Source organism: Camelina sativa, chromosome 14 (genome assembly GCF_000633955.1).
Source record: "Camelina sativa cultivar DH55 chromosome 14, Cs, whole genome shotgun sequence".
In the NCBI taxonomy this organism is placed as follows: Eukaryota; Viridiplantae; Streptophyta; class Magnoliopsida; order Brassicales; family Brassicaceae; genus Camelina; species Camelina sativa.
In genome coordinates, this window is record NC_025698.1 from 27,949,707 (window position 1) to 27,959,776 (window position 10,070).

At 38.4% G+C, this 10,070-nt stretch overlaps 4 protein-coding genes across 6 annotated transcripts in view; 3 read left to right on the top strand and 1 right to left on the bottom strand.

Moving 5' to 3' along the window:
* The window catches only part of LOC104744059 (exocyst complex component EXO70A1-like), an 8,763-nt gene extending 7,516 nt beyond the window's left edge, over window positions 1–1,247 (bottom strand). Inside the window, exon 1 of the mRNA XM_010465084.1 lies at window positions 72–1,247. Coding sequence (XP_010463386.1) covers window positions 72–1,247 — 1,176 coding nt within the window. The remainder of the gene's footprint in view (window positions 1–71) is intronic.
* Window positions 2,040–3,158, top strand: LOC104742679 (ATP synthase subunit epsilon, mitochondrial-like). Its single transcript, XM_010463696.2, has 2 exons — window positions 2,040–2,309; window positions 2,864–3,158. The coding sequence occupies exons 1-2, from the start codon at window positions 2,126–2,128 to the stop codon at window positions 2,890–2,892; spliced, it is 213 nt and encodes a 70-aa protein (XP_010461998.1). The 5' UTR covers window positions 2,040–2,125; the 3' UTR covers window positions 2,893–3,158.
* LOC104742680 (mitogen-activated protein kinase kinase 4-like) lies at window positions 3,898–5,595 on the top strand. The gene has a single exon (XM_010463698.2). The coding sequence runs from the start codon at window positions 4,181–4,183 to the stop codon at window positions 5,303–5,305; it is 1,125 nt and encodes a 374-aa protein (XP_010462000.1). The 5' UTR covers window positions 3,898–4,180; the 3' UTR covers window positions 5,306–5,595.
* Window positions 6,093–10,070, top strand: part of LOC104742682 — a 7,064-nt gene continuing 3,086 nt past the window's right edge. The window contains exons 1-5 of one of the 3 annotated variants that reach the window (XM_019236075.1): window positions 6,093–6,525; window positions 7,832–7,932; window positions 8,059–8,432; window positions 8,521–8,633; window positions 9,917–10,056. In XM_019236075.1, coding sequence (XP_019091620.1) covers window positions 7,848–7,932; window positions 8,059–8,432; window positions 8,521–8,633; window positions 9,917–10,055 — 711 coding nt within the window. In that variant the 5' untranslated portion in view covers window positions 6,093–6,525; window positions 7,832–7,847 and the 3' untranslated portion in view covers window position 10,056. Of the gene's footprint in view, window positions 6,526–7,831; window positions 7,933–8,058; window positions 8,433–8,520; window positions 8,634–9,062; window positions 9,216–9,341; window positions 9,716–9,803; window positions 10,057–10,070 lie in introns of those variants that run through there. The other 2 variants (XM_010463700.2, XM_019236076.1) reach the window with 2 other exon arrangements.

Consider the following 10,070-nt stretch of genomic DNA (forward strand, 5'->3'; position numbering starts at 1 on the left):
AGAATCTTCGACAGGATTGGCTTGTTGTTGTTCCCCAGTAGCTTGTTGCAATACTCAGTGACAACACTAACAAGCCTTGGGACACCAGCCTCAAGCAGAGGACAGTTTGGTCTTTGTAGCTCCACCTGGCAAGGTAACTCCCAGAAGATCTCGCAGACACCTTTAACGAGATTGCTAATGAGCTCCCGTGTAACCCTGCGTATCTCTGAACATTGTTCCCCTTGAAATAGCTGGTTAAACTCTATCCTGATGTTGTCCATTGTAGAGAAACAATCTAAGAGCTTTAGCAGCTTTGGTGGATCTTTCTTGCATTTGCTGATTCTTGATCCAAATCTGAGAAGCGACAAGATTCCTGAATTTGAAGCTATTTTTCCAAAGCAACGCAAGGGAACATCTTCTCCAACATCTTCAAATACGTCATAGCAGAGCTTACTCTCAACCTCATAGATCTCTTTCACGGCTATCTCCATATGCAATCTCCATTGGTCTATATCGCCTTCTATATCATGTACATTAACAGCTTCTGTGATTGTTCTCTCAAGATAATCAATCTCAAGCCGTTTCTGAATGACCTTTGTGCGGACTTTGATGTAAACAGGTACATACTTTTTCAACTGTGTGTGAGCATGTAATCTCTTGATGATAGCCTGCAAGTTTCTCAAGTTGTCTTCAGACAAGACCTGCTCCTCTTCGAGAATCTTCTTGAATTCTGTTTTGAGATTCTTCAGCGCTGTGTAAAGAATCCCTCCTTTGAGATAAGCACGAGGCTCGGTCATTTGCAGTTCCCGAAGAAGTTCAATGGAAGTCTTGAACCGCAACCCGCAAGGATGATCTTCAGGCATTCCCTTTTCGGTAAGGTACTCGATTGTCTCTTCGAGCCAATTAAGAGCAAGAACACAGCTACTGGAGAGAAGCTTCATCGCTTCTCCAAGGCGTTTAACTTCGAAAACATAACCGAGGACTTCATCAGAGGACATGAGAGAGATCTCGAGTTCTTGAACCGAAGAAAAGACTCTCAAAACAGCGGATATAGGGGCAATGGTGTGACGGATATGATCAGAGAAAGGAGAACATCGCCATTTCTCTACTTTAACATCAGCTTCCAAAGACGACAACTCGTGATTGATCTCTTCAAGCTTGGATCCGGTCTTGTTTAGAACCAATGAAAAAGTTTCTGATTTCTCCATCTCACTCTTTAGTAAACTTCTCATTGCTTTAAGTCTCTCAAGCCTCTTTGCTTCAGCCATTGTTGTTTTGCTGCTTGCTTAACTCAGTAGAGGAAATACGCTTCAACAACTATATATATTGGATTTGGTAACAATCCTCGGAAGATATAAAACCAAATTTCTTACCAAACCCACCAAAACAAGCAAAATTACTAGTGCTTCTTCTGTAAACCATACAACATTCAGAAATTCATCTTTGAGAAAAAGACAAAGATTTGTTTACATAAAAATAATTAACTTAAAAGCAATATCCAAATCCAAAGTCTTGTTTTATTTGTTGGTCAGCTCAACCATCTTTATCTGAAACTAAACAGCTCTATCTTCCTGCAGTTTGATCATCTCACAAAAGTCTGTGCTGTGTATTTAATATTAACTTTGAAAAAACTACAAAACGAAACAAAACAAACAATTGCATGACACTTTACACGAAATTATCAAAGACATTATACACGAAACTCATTCTACCTGAAAATGAGAATAAGTTTCAGTAATTTCGTGGAGCCTCCCGGAAAATAATTTTTTTATTTTAATTCCTATTTCTATGTAACTTCACTTAAAATTTCTATTGCCTAATTAAGGAAGTAAAATAGCAAATATGTGGTTTGGCTCAGTCTTCGCGTATACTCCAAGAAACAATGATAAAAAAAAAAAAAAAAACAAATCAAAATACACCAAAGAAAAATTTTGAGAGCTTTTCAGTAGATAAAGTTGAATTGAGAAGATTGTTGTTTTAAGTTACTTAATGGGCCTATTCTACGCTTTGACTAAGCCCAATGGGCCTAAATATGTGTTAGGGGTTATTAGGGCACAGAAGAGAGAGAACCAGTCTCACAATTTCGCGAATTTTCTCCTATTTCTCAGAAACAGAAGGAACGAAAGGAAGAGAGATCTGATCGGAGATGGCATTGACTGCGGCGGTTCCGTTCTGGAGAGCGGCGGGTATGACTTACATTACCTACTCAAACATCTGCGCGAATCTGGTGAGGAATTGTCTCAAGGAGCCACACAGAGCTGAATCCTTAGCACGCGAGAAGGTTCACTTCTCTCTCTCCAAATGGGCTGATGGAAAGGCTCAGAAACCTGGTGAGTTTTCTCGATTCCTTTTATCGTCTTTTGGATCTGTGATTATTTCATATTGATTTTTGTGTGTAATTTGTTTTGGACTTTCGTAGATTGAGATATCTGATTTTGTTGTAGATCCTTTTGGGAAAGCTATTGACTTTAAAAGAGAAATGTTTCGATTTAGAATAACCATGGATAAGAAAGTTGTAGAATTGACTAATCTCAATTGATTTTGCTTATCCTAACCTCTGGTTCTTGATTTGATCAATTTCAATACTATTCCTCATAAAGTTGCTGTTATGTCCACTTTGTTGAAATTTTCAATTAGTTTAGCCTCAGAAACTAGTAGGTTGTGTGAGTCTTTGCATTTAGATGTCTCTTATCTCAAAAGCTTGATTGAAGATGATTTGGAACCTTTGCATTTAGATGTCTTTTTGTGTGTGTCTAGTAGACTCTAGATGATGATTTCGTTGTTTTTTAGATTGAGTCTATCTGGTATCAGCTTACTACTACTTTTCTTGTTCACTCATTTTTTTTCTAACATTTTTTCACAATGGATTTTTTTTTCTTGACAGTTTTGCGCTCAGACGCACCTGAAGTTTGAGACTTTACATTTGATGAACAAGTTTGAGATAATGATGTGCCTATAAGGAATGCAAGAAACTGTGTTACCAAAGCTTTTTTTTTTATCTTCTTCTTTTTATTGTTAGCAATGGAGCTTGAGTGAGAGAGAGAGAGAGAGAGACTCATTCCAATCATAAATAATCAAAACACCGTGGGCTTGTGTGTTTCGTTACTTGTTTTGCATCTATTATTTTCTCTTTTCAATTTTTGTATGCAAAAAAATAATCAAAAAGCATTTGAAGACTTGCTCTCATGGCTAAAAACAACCAAATATATCTGATTGATTGCTACACAAGAGTTGAGAATAGCATAAAACTCAGCACATGTGCGGAGAATCAATACACTCTCATAGAGTCATATAGGTCGAGTGTTGAGATGTTTCTTGGGCTTCTTTTACTTTATAAAAAAATTTCTTCATTTGCTTTGTTGGACCAAAAAAAAAAAGGATTTACTTGAAGAGAAAAAGACAAGTTGTACAAAGAAAAGTGAGAATATCTAATTGTAATAAATTTTGAAAATATTATTCAGGAAAAACAAAAAAAGGAACTCATAGCAATTGAATGTAATTTTGGTATATAATCTCAAAAACATATGAGAAGTCAGTGTATGATGTAAAAATGGCTATCCAATTTGATGCTAATATACAAATATACTTCCCAAATAAATAAATAAACTCCCAAATATATATGATTTTATTTACTATATAATGCATGAACCAATAATGGAATATGATAATCGTTTGAGTGTTGAATTTAAATTTCATTTCCATCTTAGTTTTTATTTTAAGCAGTATAAAAAAAAAAACTCAACAACGCCAGTGAACCACACAATAATATGGTTTCAGTACCTGCGAGTACTCATCACGTGCTCATACATATCGCGTAGATACCTTTTGTCTCGATTTTAACAATTTTTGCATTTTTATTTTTATTTTTTAACCAAAAAAAAAATTAACGTTCCCTTTCATCTCTCTCTCTCTCTCTCTCTCTCTCTCTCTCTCTCTCTCACAATTTCTTTTATTTTGTTTCGACGAACCTTCATTTCTCATTTTTTTCTCTGATTTGATCGCTTCGAAGAACGAATCAATTCAAGTCTGCCCCCCCCCCCTAACCCTAGAAGACGATAACGCACGAAGACGTAGACGAAGTCGAACTTGAACTTGAAGACGACGACTGATTCAAAGAAGAGAAGAAGATCTTCTTTATATATGTATAACAACTTGAATCTTCAATCGAGCTTTGCAATTCTCAGATCGTGAAATCGAAGCTATGAAACCGATTCAATCGCCACCAGGAGTATCATTATCCGTTCCGGTTAAGAGCCGTCCTCGTCGCCGTCCTGATCTTACCTTACCGCTTCCTCAGCGCGATGTATCCCTCGCCGTACCTCTCCCTCTGCCACCACCTGCTTCTTCCGGTGGATCTGCGCCGTCTTCCGGTGGTTCTGCTTCTGCGTCGTCATCAGCTACGAGCTGTAACAGCTCCTCCTCCTCGGAGCCGAAGAACTATTCGGATTTAGTGCGAGGTAACCGGATCGGAAGCGGAGCTGGTGGAACGGTTTACAAAGTGGTTCACCGTCCGAGCTCTCGCTTATACGCGCTCAAGGTGATTTACGGTAACCACGAGGAGGCTGTGAGGCGTCAGATCTGTAGAGAGATCGAGATTTTGCGAGATGTGAACCACCCAAACGTTGTGAAATGTCACGAGATGTTTGATCAGAACGGTGAGATCCAGGTTTTGCTTGAGTTTATGGATAAAGGTTCTTTGGAAGGTGCTCATGTGTGGAAAGAGCAAGAGCTAGCTGATCTCTCTCGTCAGATTCTTAGTGGTTTAGCTTATCTCCATGGCCGTCACATCGTTCACCGTGATATCAAACCTTCGAATCTGCTTACCAACTCTGCTAAGAACGTTAAGATTGCTGATTTTGGAGTGAGTAGGATCTTGGCTCAGACTATGGATCCGTGTAACTCCTCTGTAGGTACCATTGCTTATATGAGTCCTGAGAGGATCAACACTGACTTGAACCAGGGGAAGTACGATGGTTACGCTGGAGATATCTGGAGCTTAGGTGTTAGCATTTTGGAGTTTTACTTGGGGAAATTCCCATTCCCTGTGAGCAGGCAAGGTGATTGGGCAAGCCTCATGTGTGCCATTTGTATGGCCCAGCCGCCTGAAGCTCCAGCGACGGCGTCACCTGAGTTTAGGCACTTTATATCGTGTTGCTTGCAGAGAGAACCAAGGAAAAGGAGAAGTGCGATGCAGCTTTTGCAGCATCCTTTCATATTAAGAGCAAGTCCGAGCCAGAACAGGTCTCCTCAGAATCTACATCAGCTCTTGCCTCCTCCTCGTCCTCTCTCCTCCTCGTCTTCTGCTTCCTCTTCTCCAACCACATAGCGTTCTCTCCCTCTCTCTATCACCCCTTCAACTTACATTTTGTCCAATTTTTGCGTAAGCTTTTTTTTATCTTCATTACTACTAATCAAGATGGGTCTCTGAATCTTTACATTTGTTTAGGCGAGTAAAAGAGAGGGTTTAGGGATGATTGAATCATTTGGGGTTATTGTTTTTCTAGAAAGATTTAAGAGAAGAATGATAAAAATTCTTATGAATTATGATGATGGTGCTCTGTATCCTCACATGTAGCTTTTCTTGAATATTTTTTCATAAAAAGTTTTTGCCTTTTCTTTTCTTTTGCCATTTATGCTTTGTCTATTTTGCATCTTGAAGACGAAAGGGACCGTTTCGTTTCCATTTATGGGGTTGATGATGGCTTCACTCTCAGGGTTTAGTTTATTGTCTTGATAAAATATGTCTTGTTGTTTTTCCGCTACATAGAGCTTCAATTGCATAATCGAAAAGACGCTAAAGTTCATTTCCTTCGTTCGGTCAAAAACTTGTTTGTTTAACAATTAACATTGTCATCATGTTCAATACACCCATAGCCAGTTTGATTGTAACTGTTGTAAAGAGTATACTGTGGTAAAGTTATAAAAAACCTAGGGAATTTTCGGGAATTTCAAAAAGTCTAGGACGATTAAATAATATATCAGAAGATATGTGGTAAAAATACAAAATACCTAACGTCTTGGGCAGTTTTATAATTACATATACTGTGAGTTTTGACCAACCGGTTCTGAATTGCCTCTTTTTTAGTACCTTTGCTTTCATAATCGTGGGGGTAAACACAACATATTGTATACTAAACGACACCGTGGTTGCGTTTAGAACAACCTTGTTGATCACAAATAATAAAAAGAAAAGAGAAATTTGGGCCGGCTTAAGACGAAAGCCCAATAATGAGGCGACGTCGTATAAGGCACAACGGTCATCTCCAAATTTGGAAAACGACAAGAAACAGAGAAGAGAGAGTGATGAATCATCAGGACTGTGAATCATGAATGCAAAAGCTTTGTACGGAGGAGGAGAAAAAGTTTGCGATTTCGTAGCCCTTGATACGTTTGGTGACACACGATGATGACATCTGTCCTCTCCTCTCTTTAGGGTTTTGCCGAGTAATCCCATTCTCTTGTATATATATATACTAAATGTTCAGAAACCTCTAGCTGCCTTTGGCTTACTACTCTGATTCTGCTTGCGTTGTTTGCATCCCCTTTGTAAGTGCGATTAGTATTACTTTTTAGGGTTTTTTTTCTTCTTCTAAGCTGGAATTTGTTAGCTCTGCCTCTTGCTTTGGTTTTTGTTACGGTTTTTGCTTGTACGTTGCTTTTAACTTGTTAGTATGATTAGTGATCAAACGAGGAGCTTTTTAGTTAGGTTTTAGCGTTGAATCTTCCTTTACTGTAGTTTTGTCGTTCTTTCGTAAAGAAGCTATCATATTGGTTCCATTTAGCCACAAACTCAACTTTGATCTGTTTCTTTTCATTGATAAAAATGTCTTCTTTTTTCCTATTTCATTGATAAAAATGTCTTCTTGTTGCTATTTCTTTGACAAAAATGCCTTCTTTTACCACGTAGGGTTTTATTCTAGGCTGGAATTTGTTTAGCTTGCTTGAGTTTGTTACGGTTTTTGCTTGTGAGTTGCATTTAATTTTTAGTATGATAAGCGAACAATGAGGAGTTTTATGTTAGGTCTTAGCGTTTAATCCTCCTTTACTGTAGTTTTGTCGTTCTTTGGTAAAGAAACTATCACATTGGTTCCATTTAGCCACAAACTCATCTTGGATCTGTTTCTTTTCATTGATAAAAATGTCTTCTTTTTGCCTATTTCAGTGTGATTAGTGAACAATGGGCGGGTTTTAGTTACGTATTAGGGTTTGTTACAGTTTTTGCTTCTGCATTGCCTTTTTCAAGTTGATTATTGAACAATGAGAAGCTATCAGTTAGTTTTTTTTAGCGTTTAGTCCTCCATTAGCTAGTTTGGTCATTCTTTGATAAAAAAAAACTCTGTTTCAGTGTGATTAGTGAACAATGATGAGCTTTTAGCGTGGTCATTCTTTGGTAAATAAGCTATCACATTGGTTGGCTTTAGCCACAAACTCATCTTTAATTTGCATCTGCACGTTTTCCTTTTTGTCATTGATGAAACTTTCTTCTTTTTGCTATTTCTTTGATAAAAAAATCTCTTCTTTTTCAGTGTGAAAAGTATTACCTCTTAGGGAATTGTTTAGCTTGCTTTGATTTGTGTCAATTTTTGCTTGTGAATTGCATGTTTGCAGGGTGAGTAGTGAACAGTGAAGAGCTTTTAGTTACGGATTTTGCTTGTGCATTGCCTTTTCCAGTCTGATTAGTGAACAATTGATGAGCTTTTAGTTTTGTTATTCTATTCTAAATGCATTCTTTTTTACTTTTCCTTTCTTTTGTTGATGCCTCTAATTTGTGAAAATGAGTTCCCTTCTTATGTCCTTACCATCTCCTGTTCATATTCATGATGTATTAACATTGAACCTTGCAAATTTTCAGGGTTAAGTAACTGCAGATGGCACTCCCACCCTATGATCCCAAGTTCACAATGGCATTCCAATTCGGCTACGAGCCAGAGATTGAGACTGACCATGAGCACGGTAAACTCTTTTCTTTCTTTTTGGTTTCTCTGTTTTTGAAACAAATTTTGATCTAAGAATCCCTTGTAAGATGGAAATACGTTCACAGATTTTGATCTAATTCCATTTGTGTTTTTGTCTTTGCAGATGAGTCTGCTTCTGCTGCTATTGTAGCTGCTGAACTGATCAGTTCTGCACGGCTTGCACTTAAGCTGGATACTGTCCATACTGAGTACTCAGCTCAGTATTTGGTGGACAATGCTCCTAGCTCACGCAGGCGCAAGCTCACTGTCAAAGGCTGCCTTGAGTTTGCGTTAAAGAAAGGCATACCGAAAGCTGAAGATTGGCCACAGTTGGGATCTGTGTCAAAGCCTTCATCATCGTACAAACCTCCTCTCGTTTCCATGAAAGGACAAGTCATTGAGCCTAAGAATATGGATCAAGTACGTGACTTGTTGTTGCATCAACCCGTGGGAGCAAAACTGCATGTGTTCAGTCCACACGTTGAACTTCAACAAGACGTAAGTATCTGTTACACTTAAGATTCATTTGATGACAAACATTTGATCTAATGATAGTTAGTTGTTCATTTGTTTTTTCGTGTGGTAGGGAATTTACTGTGGTTCGTCAGGTGAGCCAGCAACCTATGTTGGGCTTAGAGATGGGATCGTTCTTAAAGTTGAGAAGATCTATGGAAAGTCCATCGCAACAGTGAAGATATGGTACNGTGGTCATTCTTTGGTAAATAAGCTATCACATTGGTTGGCTTTAGCCACAAACTCATCTTTAATTTGCATCTGCACGTTTTCCTTTTTGTCATTGATGAAACTTTCTTCTTTTTGCTATTTCTTTGATAAAAAAATCTCTTCTTTTTCAGTGTGAAAAGTATTACCTCTTAGGGAATTGTTTAGCTTGCTTTGATTTGTGTCAATTTTTGCTTGTGAATTGCATGTTTGCAGGGTGAGTAGTGAACAGTGAAGAGCTTTTAGTTACGGATTTTGCTTGTGCATTGCCTTTTCCAGTCTGATTAGTGAACAATTGATGAGCTTTTAGTTTTGTTATTCTATTCTAAATGCATTCTTTTTTACTTTTCCTTTCTTTTGTTGATGCCTCTAATTTGTGAAAATGAGTTCCCTTCTTATGTCCTTACCATCTCCTGTTCATATTCATGATGTATTAACATTGAACCTTGCAAATTTTCAGGGTTAAGTAACTGCAGATGGCACTCCCACCCTATGATCCCAAGTTCACAATGGCATTCCAATTCGGCTACGAGCCAGAGATTGAGACTGACCATGAGCACGGTAAACTCTTTTCTTTCTTTTTGGTTTCTCTGTTTTTGAAACAAATTTTGATCTAAGAATCCCTTGTAAGATGGAAATACGTTCACAGATTTTGATCTAATTCCATTTGTGTTTTTGTCTTTGCAGATGAGTCTGCTTCTGCTGCTATTGTAGCTGCTGAACTGATCAGTTCTGCACGGCTTGCACTTAAGCTGGATACTGTCCATACTGAGTACTCAGCTCAGTATTTGGTGGACAATGCTCCTAGCTCACGCAGGCGCAAGCTCACTGTCAAAGGCTGCCTTGAGTTTGCGTTAAAGAAAGGCATACCGAAAGCTGAAGATTGGCCACAGTTGGGATCTGTGTCAAAGCCTTCATCATCGTACAAACCTCCTCTCGTTTCCATGAAAGGACAAGTCATTGAGCCTAAGAATATGGATCAAGTACGTGACTTGTTGTTGCATCAACCCGTGGGAGCAAAACTGCATGTGTTCAGTCCACACGTTGAACTTCAACAAGACGTAAGTATCTGTTACACTTAAGATTCATTTGATGACAAACATTTGATCTAATGATAGTTAGTTGTTCATTTGTTTTTTCGTGTGGTAGGGAATTTACTGTGGTTCGTCAGGTGAGCCAGCAACCTATGTTGGGCTTAGAGATGGGATCGTTCTTAAAGTTGAGAAGATCTATGGAAAGTCCATCGCAACAGTGAAGATATGGTACAAGCAGAAGTTCATATTTCTGAAAGTGGCTTTGAGCAGAATGTTTTTTCACAACGGTCGTCGCCCAGGGATGCCGGACATAGGGCCAACGGTTCTGCTTGTTGACTTTTGTGTCCCACGCCTATCCATCGATTAAGCATCATCTGTTATC